The sequence below is a fragment of the Triturus cristatus genome, chromosome 9 (genome assembly GCF_964204655.1).
Source record: "Triturus cristatus chromosome 9, aTriCri1.1, whole genome shotgun sequence".
NCBI lineage: Eukaryota > Metazoa > Chordata > Amphibia > Caudata > Salamandridae > Triturus > Triturus cristatus.
In genome coordinates, this window is record NC_140592.1 from 735,820,168 (window position 1) to 735,844,172 (window position 24,005).

Consider the following 24,005-nt stretch of genomic DNA (forward strand, 5'->3'; position numbering starts at 1 on the left):
AACAGTCTGATCTTTTATTTCTCACTGCCATCCCTACGGGTTATAACATTCTTAGGAGGGACCGATTGAATGGGAAGGAGGGAGGTGTTGCCATAATTTACAATAAAAAACGAGACTGCTTAGGCTTCTGCTGTACCTTATCCCCCCACCATAGCATAGCTGGATTTCTGATTTACAGACCTCCCAGTGCTATTGGAAATGTTATTACTACGCTTAATACAGCCACCACCTCCCTGGCCTTAAAATACAACAACTGCCTCATTGTGGGATATTTCAATATACATATGGACAATGGAAGAGACCCTCAAACAATTTCCTTGTTGGAGGAGCTGCAGGCCTGCAACATATTTCCATCTGTTTCTTTGGCCACCCATGAGAAGGGCCATACCCTAGACCAAATCGTTCACAACTTTGACATATCAGTAAGCCTACCTCTTCCCATTACCTGGTCTGACCACCTCCTATTAAAATTTGTCATTCCCAACTCTGCCACAGCCCCTTGAGCTAACACAGGGCAGAGAGTCTCTAATTACATGACGTTCAATAAAATAACCATCCCGATGTTAGCAGACGCCCTCGGTCGTTCCTCACCAGAGCTGTCTGGCTGCCCCGACTCGGACGCCCTCTCAATAGATTCATGGCTCCGAACCAACATTGATGCAGTGGTACTGGTTGTTTGCTGCTCCTCAAAGAGGTCAGCCCCACCAGCTCCATGGTTTAACGATTCCCTTAGATCTCGCAACAGAAATTGTGGAACAATTGAACAATAATGGCGTAAATCCTATCTACCTGAGGACAGGAAGGTGTATAAAGACACCTTAAATGCTCATTACATTCTCGTGAAGGCAGCCAAGAAAAACCTCTTTCAAACCAAGATAGAAAATGCCCAAAATAAGAGGAAGGAAATCTTTAGCATAGTTAAATCCTTTACTGCCCTGAGAGCCGGCACAAAGGAAGGGCCATGCACTGAAGAATGGTCTAAGTAAATAGTTGAATTCTTCCACAAAAAGATCTCCATGATCCAACAAGCCTTCACTAACATCTCAGAGGAAGAACTGACTTTCTACCTTAGTTCTAATAGCAAATTTCACCTCTTGGATCCTCCATCTTTACTAGCTTTCCCTGAGTTTCAGCTTGAAGAGTCACTGACCCCTCTCCAAAGCATTAAGTCTGGCTCTCCTACTGACCCATGTCCAGGGAATATCTTGAACCTATTAGCTCCCACCATAAACCCCACAGTAAACCAGCTCTTTAATGCTTCTCTCTCCTCGGGCAACATGCAGAAATTATGGAAGAATGCTAAGATTCTGCAACTGATAAAAAAGGCTAACGCCAAACCGACGGACCCTGCCAACTACAGGCCAAGCTCCCTTCTTCCGACCCTCTCCAGAGTACTAGAGAAGCATGTAAACAAGGCCCTCCAAAAACACATTGAAGATGGGAAGCTCCTTCATGAGTCCCAATCCGGTTTTAGTGCTAACTACAGTATGAAGTCCGCTCTGCTGGAAGTGACTGAATTTCTCAAGGGTAAGCTGGACCAGGGAGGCAAGACTGTTCTGATATTGCTCGATACGTAGGCAGCCTTCGATATGGTCCCACATGAGAGGCTCCTGGAGAGACTTGCTAACATCAGTCTGGGGGGGGGGGGCCGCCTTAACATGGATGTCATCCTTCTTGGCAAATAGATCTCAAGACATCTGGCTCCCCCCTTTCTCATCCCCAGTTCCAGCCATGAATGTAGGTGTCCCTCAGGGCTCCATTCTCAGTCCTACCCCTTTTTAATATATATCTATCCCCCTTGCATTTCTGGTAGAGGAAGAGGGCGCCAAAATTGTTTCCTATGCTGATGACACTCAGCTGATTTTTACGTGTGAAAAAGGAACCGACTTTGACGGGGCAATGATTAGGTCTTGCCTCACAAAGGTTTTTAACTGACTTAAAATCAATCAGCTGAAGTGCAATCCTGACAAAACTGAAGTTGTTTTCTTTGGTAATCCATAAACGCCTGACTGGAGCGCTTGGTGGTCAAAAGATCTGCCGCCCCCGCCCGCTGAAAAGGAGAAAGTCAAAAATGTAGAAATTGTCATAGACAAGACACTCTCCATGTGCTTTCAAATTCAAAATCTAAATGGCACTTGCTTTGGCATACTCTGGATGCTATTCAAAACTCCTGCCACTGTTACCGCTTGAGAGCAGAAAGATCGTGGTGCAGACTCTGGTGACATCAAAGCTTGACTATGTCAACAGCTTGTACCTCTGTCTTCCCAAATCCCTTATCCAGCGCCTACAAGTGGTACAATACGCGGCGGCCAGAGCCATCCTGAGACCTAAACCCAGATCTAGTATGACCCCTATTCTTACGTCTCTCCGCATAAAAGACCGGATCGGCTTCAAAGCGATGACCATCTTCTTTATAGCTTTCCATGGCTTAGGAGCCGGCTACATAAATAAGCGCGTTAATCGCTACACAACAGCTAGACCCCTAAATTCTTCCAATGCCAACCTGGCCATCATGCCTAAAATATGCAGTGCCCGCATTGGAGGCAGATCCCACGGCTTTCTAGGCCCAAAATTGTGGAATAGCCTTCCTGAGTCTCTGAGACTAACCACAGACCTACTCTCTTTCATGAAAGATCTTAAAAACCTGGCTTTTTGATAACTGATGGGTCTTTTACGCATGTTTTCCTCCCACTGTCACGCGCCAGGACTCTCTAGTCTCAGTAGCTGTGCGCTTTATTAAATACACTATTTCATTAGGCCCCTGACAGTGCAAAGGAACACTCGTCCAAATTCTAAGGGCCTTATTTATGAGACCTTGCTTCACTTTTATGCCGCCAATGCGTCACTTTTTGTGCTGCACCGGCAGCGTAAAAAATGTGCCATGATGCGCCCTATTTACAAAGTGACGCATCTAGGCAGATGCTTCACTTTGTAAACCCCTGCACCGCATTATACCTGCGCCAGGCATAATGTATGCAGGGTGGGTGTTGCCCCGCAAAATGCCTCGTAGAAGTGGCGCATTGAAATCTATGAGAACTCAGTGCGCCACTTCTAGGACGCCATTGCGTCAATATCTTACACCTGCCACACAGCAGGCATAAGACTGATGCAGGCCCTTTCACATGGGGCTTGCCCAATGTGAAAGGACACATTGCTGGAGTTGCATCTATTTTCAGACACACCCCAGCAATGCATCACTTTTGCGCATACAGATTCGTCAGAAATACTGACATATCTGTAACTCCTTGCGACATGATGCGTCATACAGTAAATATGACACATCCGTCATGTCGCAACGAGGGCGCACTAAGAATTGACGCATCCCTGTTTTCACACAGCGATGCATTACTTCTCATAAATAAGGCCCTGAATGTGTTTACATCTAATATTCAGGGATAGTTATTTGTGTTTTCAATATTGTAACACAGCAGCAGCTCACCAATATTCCTGCAAATAATCTCTGTGACGCCCTCCCATTTCTTATATGTTGGCCTTGTTTTGATCTAAAATAAACGTTTTTTATGTATATTGCATGAAACATAAACACAAAATTTCTCTGCAAAATGGCTGTACTAGACACTCACACATCAGGTACATAAGAAATAAATGAATGGAAAACAGAATTTAAAACAAACTGTTTAGGAAATATTCAAGGTCATTAGGGAAAAACTCTGGAAAATGGAGCTGACTGTCAGGGGGCCCCCTGAAAGGCTGGGGCCCTGGGCCAGAGCCCACTTTGCCCCTGCATTAAAACGTCTCTGCCCGGTGGGACCTGGGTGGCTGAGGATGGTTGATGGACCCCCCAGTGCCCTCCCTGCAGCGGGAATGGAGGGTGCTAGGGGAATTCCTTTGGCCAGAAGGCATCAGGTGCTGGTTCCTCCCTTCAGGACAGCAAGGGTGGACTTTAGATGATTCCTATTCAGTAGAAGATATGAGAAGGTCTCTTCTAGAGGAAGGACAGTGTTGAATTACTCGTTAACAGGAGATAATCAGGGTTTTTTCTTTGACAGAAGACATGGGCAAGTCTCTCCCTGGTAGCAGATATTGGGGGGGGGGGTCTCTTTTCAATAGAGGCTATTTTTGACCGAGAGCATCAGTGTTTCTCTTCAATAGAAGACATTCACGAGCCTCTCCTGATAGATCTCCTCAACAGTGTCTATTCGATTAAGGAGGTCACGCGTCTCTTCTATAGAAGACAATAAGTGATCCCTTGTAAACAGAGGGCAGTGTCGGTCTCTCCTTGATAGTGTACATTATGGGTTTCTCTTCAACCAAGTTCCTAAGTGGCCTTTCTTCTTCAGGCTATCAGAAGGCAGGGTAGGTCGCCACGTTGCACCTTACGACTCTCTATAGTTTCCGTCGCAGCATTGTCGCGGTCCTCTGCTACTTTCTCAAGGTGCACACAATTCCTGGCTGTAGGGTTGTATCGAGAGACCTCATTACGCTCATTTTAAAGTCGGTACTTGTTTGACTCACCTCCCTAATCACATTATGATAACTATCTGATACCAAAACTTTCCCCCCTAAACCTGATTAATGGTAGGGATACTAATTATCACTTTCTGGTCCTGAGGAAACGCCATGGATCCCTCCTGGACCCCTGAGGCGTGAAACATGTCGACCTACACACATTGATAGAGTGCCATTCTTCATAATTAGAAGTTAACGATCTACACATGATTTTTATCCGTACCAAGGGGAACCCGGATTAAATGTATCTTTTTGGTACCCCTTAGGTTTTTTAAATTCACCACTTCACTCATCCCACACACCCACACTCATCATCGCGGCTGTTTTATTAAAGGATCTCTGTCAAACAGCCCTCTCGCAAAGCCCGTGGGGTACTGCAGCGCGGACCCCACAAGGAGCTGAGCCCGATGATGACGCATGACACCTTCACAGGTGTGTGAGGGCACTACTTCCTAATACGGAAGACCCCCTCTTCTTTGCTAGATATCCATCCCGATACACACTACCTTAGGAACAGTTACCCTCTCAGTGTTTTCATACTTGTTCTTGGGAGCAAGGGTTCTGGACAGGGCCGGACTCTCTGTAGCAGGCACCGGATGTTTTACCGGTGGGCCGAAAGGGTGGGGGCCGGTTTTCAAACAGTGGGGGCCGGTTTTGTTACTGGGGGCCGGTTTTGCAGCAGTGCTGCAATATCGGCACTCGGTAAAAAAACCCAAAAAAACACAACAGTGCTTCTCACTAACACTCTTTCCCTCACCCCTCCTCTGAGCCCGGTGCAGCTGTAGTGCCAGGGCTGGTTTGGGTTCCCCGTCCGGCCCTGGTTCTGGACCTTTTATTAGCTTCCTGTACCCCCCACCTTTTTTGATCTCCTTTATAGAGTACATTATTGGTCTCCTTCCAGCAGTCTCTCTTTTATTGAGGATGCCGGGGCTCATTGAGGGGCCACACCATGAAGACCTTCCTTGGTTGCAGACTTCTGGTGTCCTGGGAGGCTGCGATGTCTATTGAAGAAAAACTTTATCTTATTTTTCTAGCGTTGAGGATTAGGACACTTTCTTGACACCTCTCTCTCGTTTCCTTTTCAGGGTTGGACACACCAAACAGATCCTTTTTTCAACCGTCTGTGTCCCGGAGTACATATGGCCCAATATCACTTGTACATTGGCCAGGTAGACGTCATGGAGATCGGACTCTGGCCCTCATCGTGAGATGCAATTACACCACTGCGGTACTTACAAGGAGGGCTCTCTTCATCTTGCCACACTTCACCATCAAACTGACCACGAGCCTGGAGGGCCCTCATAGTGCCGAGAGGCTGTTGAATTGTTGACATAGTTCCAGTTGACCACCCTGGCAGCCGCCTAACCCTGATGCCTCTGGGCAGGGAGCTTTTGGAGAATGCAGCGGGTCGATCAGCCGTCCCCAAGGCGGTGTTTAGTGCCCTCCATGGTGGAGTGATGGCCCCAAGCAGCTCCCAGGCCTCGGGGGGCTGCTGTTGTAGTGGCAATTCCAGGTGCACGGACCTGCCACCCAGCGATGATAACGCCCGCTTTGCCCTACTTGCCCTGCTGATGGTCACTTATTTACTCTGTGGCGCCGGAGTCTTCTCAGCGCTAGAGCACCCAGTGGAGCTGGAGAACCAGCAGCGTTGGAATCGGACTCTGAGTGCCTTCTCTCAGGACTTCGAGGTGAGCCCAGCTGAGCTGCGCCGGTTCCTGAGGGAGTACGAGCTTGCCATGGCTGCCGGGGTCCGGGTGGAACCACTCAAGCCCCGCTGGGACTTCGCCGGGGCCCTCTACTTCGTGGGGACCGTGGTGTCCACCATAGGTGAGACACATCTTACCCTTCCCAGCAAACTTGCCTGACTGCCCTCAAACACTTTTTACCACATTCAGACTTGCCTTGCCACAGCTCTTCCCCATTACCACAAACTCTCCGTCCCACACCAACACTCCCCATATCATACTCAAACTCAGGAAAACTCAGTAAAACTCTTCTCACTGCACTCAACCTTTCCTCACCATAAAAAAAACCTCTTCACTATAATTTTCCACATTTTCCTTACATCACTCAATCTCCTTGCCCAACGCAAGACCTTCATACCTGCCTAACACTCACCACAGCTCCCAGCCTCCTCCTCACACACATTCATCTCACTACACTAATTCTCCTCAGTGTACACAATCTCCTCGGCTCGCACAAACTTATCACATACAGATTCTCCTCACCACATCCAAATTCAGCTAGCCTCACTCCATGTTCTTCACACCAAGCCACTCTCCTCACCGCACTCAAATGGTTCCTCATAGAGATGCACTCAGAGCCTGATTCACAACCTGCACTTTAAAGTAAGTTTTGTAGTACTACAAACATTACTACAAAGTGCTATTCAATTAAATTCAATTCAAATTAAGCTTTATTCGATTTATAAATAAATCATAAAAGCACGGCTAAAAAAGTATACACATTCTGATATGTTATATAACAGACATTAACAAGCATCGGCATAGCCACTAGGTCTCGCCTTTGGGACCTTATAAGAGACTACAATGCAAGTGCTAAGGTGCTTGCCCCTGCACAAGGGGTTCTGTGGGGTCTAATGTTACACCACTACATAGTGGATACATGCTTGCCCCAACTACATCTTTAGATGACTTTGCAATGTCAAATCGTGCCCATTGTCATCGGCTGGCATTTTATTATAAAGGCAGGAAGAGTTGAAAGTTGGACCTCACTGTAGTGCAGACGCTCGAGGTTCTTGACACACAAATGCACAGTGAAAAAAAATAACAAATCTCTCAATTTAAAGTCCTGGTTTGTTACAGGAGCCGGTACTGACAAACACAGGCCTAGCCTCTCCCCACTCACCGTGCTTGCTTGCTGCATGGCATCAGCTAGGCCCCAGTTACACACACAAACACCTTCTTAGAGGCTATCCACCCTTGCACACAAGGAGGAGACTTGAGGAACCGAGGCCTTTCTCCCCAGTGACACAGAGAGCCCCCCTCCGCGCAGCGTTAATTACGGCATCAAACAAGATGAAAATATTTCACAAAAACGCTCCTTCAAATGGGACCCCACACCAGTTGCCACAAGACTGCACATATCTTTCTTAAAACGCCTTTATAACCAACTACAGTATTATGCATGTTTTTTGCCACTGCAATAAATGCTGAAAGAAACAAAAGTTCCAAAAGGCCAAATGATAACTAAGCAGTCTGATTTAACCAATACAACGCAGGAAGAGCCACCGCCGACTCATTTGTCTATTTATGGCAATATATTTCTAAACACACAGCATTAGAATACAACATTGTTTTTTAAATGACACACAGCGCCACCTGTGAATACGGTGGACCTCAAGGCACATACGTATTTAGCGAGTATTTGTCTACTTCGGAGCGCTGCACCAACATAGCATGAGAGAACTCATTCAGCTGTTGTTTGCCAACTGACTGTCTCACGATAGGGTTGGCACATCTGGGCCATCAGCAGTGCAACAGACAACAGATACCTCCAGGGGAGGTTTGTCAGCTACAGGGATGGACATACCTTTACTGCGACATCAAATAAAGCAAGACCCCGATTGCACTCACGACAACGGGGAGGTATATGTTTGGGGGGTTTACTAATGCCCAACAGACAACCCTGGTGTTATTTACACATGCTGTAAAAAATGCACAACAAAAACAGACTATGAAAGTGCCTGCCGTTTCAATTTTGTAAGAGGTATTACAGAATAATATTTTTATCGGGATTGATACATGCAAACCAAATAACCTATGTTAATGCCATGTATTGGGCCTTATTAACGTTATCGGGCAAGAGAGAAAAAACACACACACGTATACCTCACTGGGTGATTATAAAATCGTATGATTATGCCTGTGACAACACTGCACTCTCAGAGGATTTACGTTTTCTCGTGGATGGCAACACTTTATAAATCTTAGTTTTGCAAAATAAAAGGAGGGACAAAAATAATGTGAGCTGCTCTTAATCGCACTGTACCCTATAGTATAGCGTCCTGCCCACGGTGAGGTACGTGGAAGAGATCACCGAACAAGGCTTCCCCCGAGAAGCGAGGCCTCTTTTTACCAGTGACTCCTCACTCGAGCAGGAAGGCCTCGCTGTTGCTTTTCAAGGCTCAGAAATTCTCTCTGCCTAGCTCGTCCCCACTCAACCGGCTTGTCGGTTGTCTGCGTGTAATCTCCCTTTCCCTCTACCCCTGAACCACCCACCAAGGCCTCCAGCAAACCGGACGCACTGCTGGCAACACAACTGACCAGCTTCTGGGAGTCTTGCATGTAAGTGTGCTACTGGGCCGCACTGACTCCAGGAACTACTGCTCGGATTTCACATGTGTGCAAGAAAAAAAAAACAAGCGCGGCAGCGAAAGTTAAAGCGACCGCACTAATTAGACAAGGAATGTCAGGAATGCAGCTGGCACCCGGTCACGCTGCTGCTTGCTCCCAAGACCCCTAGGCCATGGGAGTCAACGTTTAGCGAGAAGGCGGGACATGCACCCGCCATTGGCCAATTGTGTGCTTTCAATTTTTGAAAGCCACACGCAAAGTCCAATAGACTGTGTGGCAAAACTAAAGCCAGACGCACAAGTTTGCCGCAAAGCTGGAGTGTTTCCAAGAGGCCATCTCCTAGAGCAGCGCATGCGTGCTGCGCTGAGCGAGACCTAAAAAAACAGGTTTCCAAATACACGCGGTTATCAGGCATATAGTAAAGAAAGCATAACTTTAAGGAAAACAATACATCAAACTTTATGACATTTCATTACATAGAGTTTATAAAAATGCTGTCGTAGCTCTAGCAGCATAGGTCGATTTCACATTGAATTCCTAAACCTGATAACACTTTTTAACAATAAGGCAACAGATTTCATAATCATTTCATTATCCAGAGTTTGTAGTTTCATATATGCTACACGACATTGTCTTAGACCTAAACATTTTAAAATATGGATTATGAACCTTTTCCTTGGAACTGAATACAATTTACAAAATAGGACAGAATGCAGAGTTGATTGGCATGATATATCATCATATGGGCACAGGACCAAATTTCTTGACCAATCATTTATAGTTGGATGGCTGACAAATCTATGAAGAATCCCCAAACGAAAATGGGTCAAGAGCATTCGTTCGAAGCATCCCTCGACTTGAACCAAATATGGCTGAATGCCTGGGCATGTTAACATCATCTGATTATCCATAACAGTTATTTTTTCGCTTTCTTTAGACCATCTCTTATCTTGTAGATAGACCAAACAGTCTGCTTTCAATACCTTTCTATGGATTACAGCCATGCTCTCTGGTTTCTCCTAATATTCAGGCTGGCCAATTTCATTTGCTCGATGTTTGATATAGCGGAGCCACGGAATGGAGGAAACCCTATCCAGTTTTAAACAGTCCTTGATAATTTCACGATTAAAGCTGGTCTCATTGGACACCCAAACTATCTGCCAAAGCAAAATGGGGTTAATTCTGATCACATCCGAGATGAAAGGCAAACAAAGCTCAGAATGACAAATAAAATTAGCAGTTGAGCTTGGAACAGCCAGCAAATATCGTATGAATGCGTTCTCACTCAATTGTAGTGGCTGCACATCCATAAACCCCCATATACCCGCTCCATACAGAGCTATCGACAGACACTTTGACTTATACATTTTTAGTAATTCAGGGGCTGGTCTGCAGCCCAATTTTCTAGAAAAGTTGATCCAGCACCTATAGCTCTCGAAAACACCAATTTCCTTGCCTATACGGCAGCGGACCACATCCCCGTACGATCAAAGTTAATCCCCAGGTACTAGAACTTATTAGTGCATTCCATTTTATCATTTTTAATAAAAATATTACAACATTTAATGATCTTCTTTCTGCATTTCATTATAAAAGTCTTACTAGTGTTCACACTTAGACCCCTGTCATACATAAAAGTAGCAAAATTAGTTACTGTTCTTTGTAATCCTAGTTGAGTCCCTTCCATTAAAACCGCATCATCTGCATAAAGTAAAACTGGAACTGGGCTGTTGTTAATAATCAGATAATCCTGGTGATGATCTATCAAATACTGGCCAAGACCATTAATACATAAGGTAAAAAGAAAAGGAGCAAGCACGCATCCTTGCCTCACTCCTTTTCTTATCGGGAATTTAGCTGAGCATTCACCGAGTTTCCCGAACCGCACCCTTGCCCCTGCATCTCTATATAATTCACTCATAAAAAGTATTAATGTGGGATCGACTCCCATCGCCTTCAATGTGCTCCATAACATTTCATGTTTCACGCTGTCAAACGCAGAACTAAGGTCTACGAATGACAAAAAGAGAATCCCCTCCTTTGCCTGCGTATATTTACTTATTATCAGGCTTAGATTTAAACCCTGCTCAATGGTCCCAAGACCTGGTCGAAACCCGTATTGCAGGTTTGAGAGGATGCTAGTCTCGTCTGCCCATATCTGCAGTTTATTTAAAATAACCCACCCTACCACACTGAGGAGAGAATCTAATAGGGAGATTGGGCGATAACATATAGGTTCATTTCTATCCCCCTTTTTAAAAATCAGAATCACGATTACATCAAACCATGAAGAAGTGAAACCTTGACGACAGCATCTATCCAGGACATTAGTTAATAATGGAGCCCATAGCTGGATATTGCTTGTATACACATCCACAGGAACTCTATCCGGCCCTGGGGCTTTACCAGCTGCACTCTCATTAATAGCCTGGATTATTTCCTCAACAGAGAAACATATATCTAGGGGAAATACAGTATGATGTGCGATCATAGGTAAACTGGCGATTCCAGGTCTTGCTGAGTTTGAGCAGGTTTATCATCATTATAGAGTGTGGTGAAATGTTGGCTCCATTTATCCTCACTTATCGCAATTTCTGCAGATGGAATGTCACTTGAGGCAAGAAATGGGGCCTTAACTGCTTTCCAAAGCTAATATTATCTCTCCAGAGGCATGCATCATGAAAAGCTTCCCACACATCTGCCCTTAATTGATCCTTTCGCGCTTTTAACGCACTCCTATAAAGAGTTCTGACCAGTCTTATTTCCTCACGGTTTTTATCCTTTTTATGTAGCACTTTCTTTAGGTGTGTATGCGCCTTACTGCATACCCGATGAAACCAACCCTGAACCTTTGGTTTTCTCTGTTTTTGTTTCACTGTTAATTGATTCTGAATCTCCCCAGTAATTTTATTAAAAGCATTTAGGACAACCTCATTCCCCGCAATGGTGCCAAGGCATGCTTCAAAATCCTCTTTGCATATCTTTACCAGTTGTTCAATAAAATTATTTGGATCTACTTTAGGCCAACTAAGGGAGTACCCATTAAGACTAGCAAGTTCTATTTTAAAATCGTATTGAGTTCTCGGGCCCTTCTTACCCATGACAGGGCTCACCAAATCAAAATTAATGCTTACGGGATAGTGGTCACTCATGGGAATAGAGTGAGTTTCGAATCTACGGACCTTACTGGAATGTCTATTCGAGACTAGAATAAAATCAATGATGGAATTGCAACCTCTACCATTAAACACTGGCCTATGTGGTACAGATGGTATACACAAATCATTGGCATAACCCAGATCAAATTGAAAAACAATTGTATTCAGCAGGTCCCCCGTCTGTGTATGAGAAAAATGTGCCTGTTCATCATCTTTTTCTTGATCTAATCCACAGATGCCCTTTCCACTTTGCTGGCACAGGAGATGGTTAAAGTCCCCTCCCTATATTATACACATATTAGTAGACAAATCATCCTGCAATTTGTTTAAATCCTTTTGCAAATGCATTAGTGTGGCGAATATCTGCCCTTTGGGAATATTATTGTAGAAATGTAATATTACAACACAATACCTTTTCTCCACATACAGTATTAAGATCTGATAGTAAGCTGTCTCGACTTTAAGATTTAGCTTATTCACCCCCACTGTGTTTGATACATAAATACATAGGCCGCCCTTGTTGCGTCCATGGCCCGTACTAACTGCTGGAGTGTAGAAAGTTTAATATTCTTTAATGTGTATTTCCTTCACCATCTAGGTTTGTTGTAGGCATAGTATAGAATATCCTTCAACAAAGGTTAGCCACAGGGGGTCGGATACTTTCAGAGACAGCCCTGCAACATTCCAGAATAGTATTTGACATGCAGATATTTCAGATAATCCAACTTTAGGTATGGCCCCTCAATATCACTATTTATCATGTTAGTTAGGGTATCTAGTCCCATTGGATCTGTTGCTGTTATTGTGGGTCTCCACAGGGCAATCCTGTCAATACTGTTGTTTGATTTATAGGTGCATATCTTCTCCCCTATTAGTTCTAAATTTGTTTTAGAATTAACTATTGGATAAGCAGGGGACACCCTGCCCCACTAACATCCTGAGTGCTTATTTTGCCTACTACACTCGGTGAATCTATATCCTCGAGTGTAGGTCGGATGTCGAAGCAGTTATGAACCGGGACATTATAGTGGTTTATAACATTTAAGTAGGGGCCCCCAGTCTGGGCTTTGTGCTGTTTAACATTTTGTGGCTGGTAAAAATATCCTAACAGTAAGACATTCATTCCCGTGTGTGCAATATGTGAATTCCTTGCCCTAGAGAAAATAGTGTGTACTAAATTTGGGTCACTAAAGGTCAATATGACACAATCACCCTGCAAGGTTTTATGGTCTCTTCCTACTCAAGTGACCCGTCTGACCATTTTAAATTTGGCAAAAAGTGCATCCATTAGGCCAGTTTTACCACCCAGCCAACAAAGAGATTTGTTGCGTAGGGCCTCCCAGGTTTCGGATGCTGTTATAGGCAGACCTGGGACATTGGCTAGAATTACTGTGTATGGAGTTACAGCAGGAGGTAATTCGAGGTAGGTATTATCTACATTTACTGATGATTCCAAAGGCCTAGCCGTAGGCCCCCCCCAGCCCTGTAACCTTTCAGTCCCTTGTCTCTTAGATGTCCGTTATCCTCGTGATTGGCATGTATCATAATGGAAGATGGAGCGACTATAGATGTATCAAGAGGTACCCTACCAATCACAGAGTTTTGAGCTGAGCTTCCTTGGAGGGCAGTATGGTGAGGAGGGTTACCCTCATGTTGTTTTGATACTGCTGTGGGACAGGGCCTAGTGTTAGATTGTACATTTATATTACCATGCATAGCCCTGTTACCGTCTCTCAAACAACCTTCAATAACCCCCACTCTCTCTGTTAGTTTAGTTGTAACCTCAATAACATAATTATTCAGATCGTCTATTTTCCTCATTATTTTAACAATTTCAGTAGCCTGGCCCTCGATTAGCGCATTCGTTGAGTCTACCCCAGAGGATGCAGTCCTACTGCCGTCCACCGTCTTACCCTGTTTGCCTGCATTCTTCCTTTTCTTAGTTAGAACTTGCTTACTTGAGATTATTGCATGCATTGAATCTCGAGTTCCCTCCCGGGCCTCAGGGTTTCCATTCTGGGGAGCCTGGGCTACTGTTCCATCTCGTACACCACTAGGGGTGGGGGGGGGGCATTAGATGTATTAACCGTACACTTAGTTATAGCCAGCGTACCCACCCTCCCTTGCGTCAGAGTCTCCTCCACCAAATTAATTTGTTCCTCAATTGCCCCCATATCCCCTGTAAGATAATTCATCAAGGATTTCTGCCCTCCCACACCGAATATAGCTGGGGGGATGGTGCCTGCCTTCCTTTTACCCATCTCAAACCGCTATCCTCAAGTAGGGAATACAGATGCCTAATGATAGTAACAATGTGATTAAAACACAAAATAAAAACTCACAGTGCTTTTTAGGGGGGTGGCCCCTTGTTCGGTCTAGGACGGGCTAAGACGGGCCCGTCTTGGCCCGGTCTTGGCCCGGGCACGTCCTGCGCGCGTTCCACGCTGCGGGACTCCTGAGCCCTCTTTATAGCGCTCCTGTGCCCATCAAGTTGCGAACCCTCCTCTCTGGACCGGTAGGGACAGAGTCAAAAGTGCTGGTGCTGTGCACATGGTAAAGGGCTCCCGCCTCGCGGCACTCCTGAGCCCTCTTTATGGCGCTTCTGCGCCCGTCACGTCGCGGCCCCTCCTCTCTGGACCAGTAGGGACATAGTCAAAAGTGCTGGTACTGTGCAAATGGTAAAGGGCTCCTGAATCCTATTTATAGCGCTCCTGCGCCCGTCACATCACGGCCCCTCCTCTCTGGACCGATAGGGACAGAGTCAAAAGTGCTGGTGCTGTGCAAATGGTAAAGGGCTCCCACATCGCGGCACTCCTGAGCGCTCTTTATGGCGCTCCTGTGCCCCTCATGTTACTGCCCCTCCTCTCTGGACCGGTAGGGACAGTGCCAAAAGTGCTGGTGCTGTGGAAATGGTAAAGGGCTCTTCACAAACTGCACTTTTGCAATAACTCCCACTTTTGAGTAAATTTACTATTTTTAGGTATTTACAAACTGCACTTTTGCAGTAACTTACACTTTTGTAGTACTTACAGTTTTGTAATACTTACACTTTTGTAGTACTTACAGTTTTGTAATACTTACACTTTTGTAGTACTTACACTTTTGCAGTAAGTTTCCACCTCCACTGTTTTCTAAGGGAGGGTATTGCAGTACCAGTGGTGGGCCATGTGCAGTGCTAGACTTAATACAAAAGCGCACGTTACTATTGATGATGACAGTATTTTATTGTTTAATTTATTTAAAACCATACACAATATGTGAAGCATTAAAACCTTACAATAAATAATAAATATCGACCCCCCTCTCCAAGATTTTAAAAGTTTAAAGAAAAACGTTAAAAAAAGAGACCTTTTTCTTCTAGATGTTCTGCAGATTACATCGTCTGAGATTTACCTTCCCATCTTCTCGTTGCTAAAGATAACAAATTTCTCACCTGTCCTACCTGCTGGGGTCTAGTGTCCCAAAAGCAGAATAGAATAGCATCACATATTGTTCTTGTCCCTTCTGTATTAAAATACGTTTTCAGCAGCTTCTTTCTAATGTCTAATAATTCGGGACACAAGCAAATTATGTGTTCCAGCGTTTCCATCTCCGTTTTACAAAGGCAGCACTTGCTTGTAAGTTACTACAAAAGTGCAGTTGGTGAATACAAACAAATAGTAAACTTATTCCAAAATGTAAACTTCCCTAAAAGTGTAAGTTACCTTTGTGAATAAGACTCCTAGGGGCATATCAGCAAGGGCCGGCGATAATTATCGCTCAGCGCTCTTAGCGTGAGGATAATTATCGCCAGCCAACTCTGAATTTTATCGCGGAGATAGCGTGCTATTAGCAACGCGTATCTCCAAAGCGATAAAATTCAGAGCACAAGCTGCCAAATGTGCGATTATAGCTGGAAATCCAGCGATAATCACACAACTTTTGGCGATAGCTTGCTGATAGGGCCTCACATACTTAGCCATGATATCCACCTTACATAGGATATCATGGCTACGTCAGTTTCAAAGCAGGCGTAAGGAAAGTAGCGATAACAGAGGTTATAGCTACTTTTCTTGTCGCTATACTACTTTGCGTGAGGCTTGATAATAGGAGAAATGTCGCTTAGCGACATTTCTCCCATTATTCTGGGGAGGAACACCCACTTTGCATCTCATTAGAGATGCAAAGATGGGCGTTAAGGGAAATGGCGATAAGGCAAGGTTTCACGCGATAGCGGACCTTGCTAATCAGGCGATAAAATTAGCACCGCTTTTCGTCCCAAAACAGACGCAAAAGCGGCGATCATTTTTTATCGCCTGCTTGCTGATATGCCCCCTAGTCTTGTCACCATACGCCCAGTTTTACTTGCTGCGCTGAAATTCTCTACCACACCCGAAACACGCCTAACCTCATCCAACCCTCCTCACAGCACTGAACGTTGCGCATCCTAGTACCACTACTTCACCTCTCTTTTCTGTTCTTTTATCGACACCTAACTCTTCCTAGCCCTCTATTCCTCACTCTCACGCCTCTCCTACACCCCGTCACTTTATGTCTGCTCCAAAATACCCTTTCCTCTCCCTCTCCCAAGTTCTTTCTCCTCACCCAGCCCTGCCAAGTACCTAGGTCCATGAGTGAGGTGCTGCTCCAGTCCAGGGGTTTCTTTGAATTCTGGAATTTATAGTCTTGTTTATTCCTTTTTAAACAGGACTACCAGTCCCAGAATCCAAATTAAAAAACGTGGACTGGAGCAACTCATCGCTCATGGACCTGGGAGACTAGACAGCTAAGCGCATCCCATCACCCCTGGGCTTCATTTCACCGCTCTGCATTTTCGCTTCCGTGCCTTGCCCCTTCTGGCGTCATGATCCCTTCTTCCTTACCCCCATCACCTCGTTTAACCCCCCTTCTCACCACCACTTCGCCCCAGCATACTCCTCCCCATCACCTCTTTCAGTATCCTTACCTCCCCACCCTTTCTCCTTTCCCCTCGCCAGTGCTTAAATTGTAAAAAAAAAAAAAATTGTTGGGGCTCTTGTCAGGAGGCCACCGCAGCTTGCACCACCCATTGCCACTGCCAATGACAGTACACACACAACAACTAGCTCTCACTCTGCTTCAAGTGTGACAAAGCAGACTGTTCGAGGCCCCCCAAAGCTGTGAGATTAGGCTTGGGAGGCAGGTATTTGTTGTTTTAATGTCTATTTGGTTACTAAACAACTGTTATTGCGCTTATCTTTCTATTACACAAACAGCGCCACCATGTGGGAGTTGTCATAAGATCCGGTGTTGACAATTATGTGCGGGTGCGGAGCACTGGAAACCACCTGCTCAAATTAAGCCCTGGACCCTCTCCCGCCCTCAGCACTTTCCCTCCTTCCCTTCCCTTCTCTCTCTCTTTCACCTCACACTTTCCTTCACATCCTCACCTTTCTTCCTATCATCCCTCTTCCCACCCCTCAACTCTCCCACCCGTTCCCTTTTCAGACTCCCCACTGCCCCCCTCCTCGTCCCCTCTCAGCCTCTCGTGCCTTCCTCCTTCATCTACTCCTGCCCTCACCCTCCTTCCCCTCTGCGCGCTACTTTACCTTCCTCTCTTTGCACTCCCCCCTGCAGCGACTCTGTGAACATCCATTATTGCCTATTATTGGGGCTCTGGCTGGAGAGGACTGTGAATCAGAGATAATGAGCGGGAACGGAAGATGTGTCAGGGAATATTTTAAGATCTGAGATGTAAAGGGGCTGGGGGGGCTGCAGGGAGTACTTTAGCATTCAGAGGGACACATCAGCGATAAGCACCTAGCAGAAAAAAAGCAGAAACATTCTGAACAGGAAGAGCCCCGTCTGCTGGGTATTTTTTGTTTTTCTTTACATAGTTCATCTATGCCAGAAAATATCAAAATCAGTGGCGTAACATTATCTCCCGCGGCGCGGGGGGTGAGGGGCAGCTCCGAGGCCCCTGCCCCCCCTATCCGGCACTGTGCACGGGTTGCGGGCCCCTGGCCTGACAGAAGAGCTCCTGGGGCCCCTCCAAATAATTTGCAGAGGGGGGCCTCATTGCAACGTTGTTTGCACTCCCTTAGAACCTAGACGAGCCCCTGGCATTCATTGAAGCATTTTAACCCGCCCCGAGGGCAATGCCCGTCGTTTAGAGCCCTCATCCTGTCTCTCAAGGCCAGACGGGGCCTGGTACGTTAATCAAGAACCAATAAATAGATGAGGGCCACTTAGGAGCAGGTAGGGGGCAAGTGGCAACAACTAACTACCGGTGCTGCCAGAGGGGGTGGGACTAAAAAGCTTTAGGCTATTTGCCCCAATCAGGGCACACGGTTTAGAGAAGGTCTATGCCAGGGCTTTAAGTGTTTGGGTCTTGCCCGGGCTCAAACTCGCTGTAATTAGAAAAATTACTGAGAACTCGGTGGCATATCATCAACAACCGTCGATAATTATCGCTATGCGCACTTAGCGCTAGGATAATTATCGCCGGCTAACGCCGAATTTTATCGCTGCGATAGCGTGCTATCAGCAACACTTATCTCAACAGCGATTAAATTCCAGGCGCAAGCTGCCAAATGTGCGATTATCGCTGGAAATCCAGCAATAATCGCACAACATTTGGCGATAGCTTGTTGATAGGGCAAGGCAGACTTAGCCATTAGATCCACCTTCCATTGGATATAACGGCTAAGTCAACCTGAAAGCAGGCGTAAGGAAAGTAGCGATAACCACGGTTAGCGCTACTTTTCTTATTGCTATGCTTGCTAGCGCGCCCATTGATAATTGGAGAAATGTCGGTTAGCGACATTTCTCCAGTTATTTTGGGAAGGAACGCCCACTTTGCATCTCGCAAAGGTGGGCGTTACGGGAAAGTGGGCTAAGGTAAGGATTCACGTGATTGCTTGACCTTGCCGATTAAGCGATTAAATTATCGCCGCTTTCCGGCCGAAACGGCCGCAAAAGCGGTGATCATTTTATATCGCCGCCTTGTTGATATGCCCCTGGGTCTCTTCTGGGTCCTATATTAGAAGTCCATGTTGACACCAGAACCTGGGCTTCTATTGGAATTCTCCAGGGCATATTATCAAGCTCATTATCGCCGCTTTAGCGGCAGTTTTCTGCCGCTAAAGCGGCGATAATTTTAACGCCGTTTCTTGATAATATGCCCCTTAGTTTTACAGGCACAAACGCTCATTGATTTTTCAGCAATGGCTCTATAAACACCCTTAAAGTAATCCGTGACAGCGATGCAGTCCTTGTTTAGACTTAACGTTTTATTTCATTTTGCCTTTCCCAACAATATTTGATTTTTCCAGATATTGTTTTTCTGTAGTTCTCCTGTAGAGCGTAAAATGGATTGAGTCGCCTCCAAGTGTCTGGTTGTTTTCACGATGTGAATGTGTATTTGTAACAAGGAGCGATTGGAACTCTGAAGTTGAGGCTGAAGGCAGAGTGGGTTTCTCGCAGCGCCTCTCAGTGGGTAATAAAGGTGTTTAGACCACATGCTCATCCAATGCTAGGCCTCTCTGCAGAGCACGCAGAGTGATGGTCGCATATGCGCCAATTGTAATTACCATTGTATGTGAGCGCGTGTGAAGTGATTTATGCATTTGTTGAAATACTGACAGCCCCAAACCAAAAGCAAATGCTGTGTTGAGAGAAATCGAGTGTATGTGTGTGTGATGGTGAATAGGAGTTGAATGATGCAAGGAGGTACATACAGGAGGACAGAATGAAAATGCAGTGAGTAAGAGGAAGCAGATGTTGGGAGAAAAAGAGCATAAGTGTTTAACCGAGTGAAAGATTGCAGAGGAAAGTGGTGTGAAGGGGAGAATAAGAGTGACAGACTGTTCCAAAACTCACTTAGTTCACAATCTTACATTTTCAGAATCTTACATTTGAAATTCTAATTATTCACAACAATATTATTGTTACTCATTTATCTAAAACTGCTAACAAGCATGGACAATGCTAACAGGCCTGGCCTGTTTTAGGCACATGTTCGTTGTAGTGTGATACGTTTTATTGCAAAACCAAAAAATTCCCAGAGCGCCACCAAATAGTGGACATCTGGTACCTGTGTGAAGCATGGGATTCTAGCTCACATGTTCTAACCCTTGCTGTTTATCAGATAGGCCATGCCTCTTGAATTTTTGATGACACTTCTTTGGTCACGCCCCTTTTAAAGACTTTCCATTTACTAGCCTTTAGCGGCCCTCTGGTTTTCTGTTGTCTTCATTGGAACACTCATCAGACCACGGAAGCTCAAGGGAAACTGGGCAATCTGTGTAAAGAGTATTGAGTCGTGTCCCTTTAATTTGAGGAACTTTAGTCCTCTTTTAGCCTCCTCTGCAAAATTTGATGAGGGCGAGCAGTCCAAGCTTTCTCCAGGTGGGTAAATTAGTAATATGTGAATGGTACATATGTAGAGAAATTTCCATCCAATGGTATAGTTTTTTAAAAAGTATAATCTATGGGCATGGCTGCACAGGTTGTGGTAAGGCGGTCCTTTCTATGGGCCGTGGTTTAAATTGGATGCATCCCTGACCTGGTGCAGGTCCAAGGGTAACATACAAGGGAGTGGCTCAATACCGCCTGTGCTATTTCTGCACCATTTGGATGTTCTTATATCGCACCTTTGGAGGTCTGACTGAAGCTGGAGAGAACAACTTTTATGCCATGTGTGCCAGGTATGCCCAGACGTGGGTCCTGGGCTCACTGTGCCACTGGAATCAAGCTATCCTGGCTGAAGAGGGAAAGCGGTCCCAGGATGCTTGTTTCCGGTCCAGGGAAGACCTGGCTTGGCAGTTCGGGCTGGACTGTTCCCATGAGGCACAGGGTCAAGACTGATTTGCATATGGCCAGGTCTAAACTGGGGTGGCATGGTGAGCAAAAGAATGATGGATTTAACCCAGATCTCTTGACTGGGGGGGAATGTCTTGAATTGGTCTGCATTCCATCCATCAATTGTGTGTCTTTTGGTTTTTATGAATATCAAGATGGCAGTGCCCATCTAACACAATGATGAAGCGGCAAGAGGAAGTGGTGCCTTAGTGGGTACGGGAGTGCTCGCGGTGCTGTGTCAATTTATTTTGTAGAAAGTGTGATTTGCACAGGAGGATCCCATGGTGAATCAGTTCCTGACCGGGTGATCTGACAGTACACAGAAAACATGGTGGAGTTGCGGCTACATTAACAGGAATATAGAGACAAGCCTCTAATCCTTGGCATCCACAGAGAAAGTATTACACCATAGAGAGGTGAATTCGTGAAACCGTGGATAAATATTGTATCCTAAATATCATTTATACAAATGTTGTCTATTGGTTATAGATTTTCTAATATTACCTCCATTGGGGGCAATATTTTTGTAGATGATGGTTAGGAGGTAATATTTATGCCAAGCATATCTGAAACAGCTGGTCTGGTACCACAGCCCAAACTTAGGTTTCTTTTGGGGCAGGAAGGGGTAAAAATCGCTATTCATTCCAGCGCTAAAAAAGGCTAGGAGAGCTTTCTGATTAGTGTACAGGACAATCTTGACTGGGACGCGCATTGCAATCCTTTATTTGATTCCTGCCATACACCTACCGAATCATCGCCGTGAGGGGAAAGGCCAGCAAGGGTAGAACCTCCACATTGCCAGCCACACGCGTATTGCTTTGAGGGGAACGGCTTGAAGGAAAACTACACTGCCCAGCATTCCACTCCTGGCGCTCGCCTCAGATGTCATCAGGCAGCGCCGGGGTACTTTAAAGCCGACACAGGAGCACCGCAGCGCGGGACGCGCGCGGGCAGAGCCCGGGCGAAGCCCGGGCCAAGGGCGGGCCCGTTTAAGCCCGTTTAAGCCCGTTGAAGACCGGCGAAGGACGGGACGGACCACCCCTCTAACGTCCAACATAAGGTGAGGGTTATTGCCATCTTGCTCCATCCCAGCTTCTGTGCTAAAACTACTCGAATATCTTCTTTGAGATTTGCTGTGGGTACAGTTGAGGTGTAAGGTATCCACCATGACATCTGTCACTACAACATCCCTATGTGATAACAGTGTTACCACTGCTGGTGTAGGCGGGACAATGTTGGGCACTTTGGATAACTTCCTTATACGGGTGTCGTCAGTTCTGGCTAAAGATATCGAATTGACAGAAAAAAGGCTATCCTTAGACACTGTGTTTGACGAGCGGTCATCTATGGGAAGCCTGGCGGGGGCTAAATCTCCGGTTGTTATCGATACAGTGCCAGATGACACACTATGCTCTTTGGGCAAAGTTATAAGTAGCCCACTTCTTTCTACAAAAGATCTTATTGTGGTTCCGGAACAACAGCCTATAGTCATCTCGGGGACGAATAATAAATACACTGCCCAGAAACTTTTGACCTCCCCTATTATTAAAACTAGATCAGCACTCGTAGCTAAGAAGGGTATGATGATCCAATCTAAGGGCATGTCTGTGGAAAGTAAATGTCAGGGCGACAAAATTTCTACACCATCAAAACTTAAAGGCAAAAAAAGGAAGCTGGGAAATGATCGACCAACCAAGGAGAGTATTATAAATAAAGATTGCTCTGGCCAACCTTGTTTAGCAAGTATCGAATTATCATCTAAGTTGGGTGTGGAGAGTGATCCTCTAGCTGAACCGGGTCCCTTATTTTGGAAAAAAATGGAAGATATGCTCAAAAAGACGATTCATCCTTTTCACGGAAGACTGGACCGCATTGTCTCCCGTGACATGTCTCGAACTTTCGCTTGTAACAGTCCAGAAGTCTTTGGGTAATCGGATTAGTGAACCGACTAACAAACTGATGTTATCCCTATGCCAAAATGCCGTGGGTAATTCCCGAAATGGATTGCCCAATAGTGGTAGTACACCCGTTGTAAATATGCCTGAGTCTTCTTGTGCTACTATTTCATTAGATAAAGTTGTTGAGGGTAGACAATATGACCAGGGACCCAAGGATAAAATAGATGGGACAAGCAAATTGGTACCTAATGTGGGCTCTATATCAACTAAACCTGCTGAGTATGTGACACCAAATTTACCTACTATTGAACTCCCTCCTGAATCTGTCCCCTATGTGGTTATATTGGCTGGAGTACCATCACTGGGGCCGGGCAAGAGGGAGACACATACAGAGTTAAGAAATAAGTGCACATTTTGGCTTCATGCAAATAGGCCGTTGCCTGTATATAACAGGGCCGAGAGTTTGTCTGTGAGAAGAGTAAATTGGGTAGGCAGAAGTGTAAAAACATTCGGGGGGGGACTGTGTAATTGTTAATTTTAGGGATAGGAGATTTGTTGAACACATTTGTAATTGGCCACATATAGATCCCAGATCACGGATCCAATCACTTTCACTAACCTATTTTTATACTTCTGGACAAAATCTAGATAGAGAAAAGTCCCCATGGAACGGTCAATTTAGTTACCCAATTGCACGGAACCTAAGCCTTTACAATAGGTTTTCAGTTTTGTCAGGATTGGAGGAGTGTGACTGACAGCAATTGGAGCCAGGGGGAGAGCCCTTAAGTTTTGGTAGAATTAAAAGACAACCTGAGTTAAATCTAATGGAAGGGGAAGGACAAGTGACGGAAGGTATAGGAACAATTGTGGAAGGACTAAGTTTAGGAGCTAACGTTAATGTTAGCACAACCTTACGATTAGGCACTAACTGTTCCCCCCACCCTAGCTTATACAGGGCAGTCAATTCATCGATCCCGGCTAAGTATACAAAGTTTTGTTCTAGTACTGTTACAACTAGGGATCTAACAATTGAGGAACCCCAAAGCAGTGCTGGAAGCTCGATGATATACCCTGGTCTTATTGAGGGCTTGTCTTTACCAACTAAGGAATCATTAACTATTGATATGCACACGTGGATATATCCTAGCCCAAATGCGGTTAGGACTGTAACAAAAGAGGGCACACAGATTACAGCTTGCCTGACTTCAATGGTATCGTGGAATCTGGCTGGCATCGGGTCTAAGGTTGCTTCACCATGTTGGCTAGATTTTATTAATAATTTTGATATTTGTCTCTTTCAAGAGACCTGGTCTGTTGAACCAGTCTATAATCTAGGTTACTTG

At 45.4% G+C, this 24,005-nt stretch overlaps 2 protein-coding genes across 2 annotated transcripts in view; one reads left to right on the plus strand and one right to left on the minus strand.

Moving 5' to 3' along the window:
• The window catches only part of LOC146798673 (forkhead box protein N3-like), an 81,763-nt gene extending 67,140 nt beyond the window's left edge, over window positions 1-14,623 (minus strand). Inside the window, exon 1 of the mRNA XM_085625974.1 lies at window positions 14,287-14,623. The gene's annotated coding sequence lies outside the window, so the exon portion shown is untranslated. The remainder of the gene's footprint in view (window positions 1-14,286) is intronic.
• Window positions 1-24,005, plus strand: part of LOC146798674 (potassium channel subfamily K member 13-like) — a 98,646-nt gene that overhangs the window by 1,832 nt on the left and 72,809 nt on the right. The window contains exon 2 of the mRNA XM_085625973.1: window positions 5,556-6,297. Coding sequence (XP_085482099.1) covers window positions 5,841-6,297 — 457 coding nt within the window. The 5' untranslated portion in view covers window positions 5,556-5,840. The remainder of the gene's footprint in view (window positions 1-5,555; window positions 6,298-24,005) is intronic.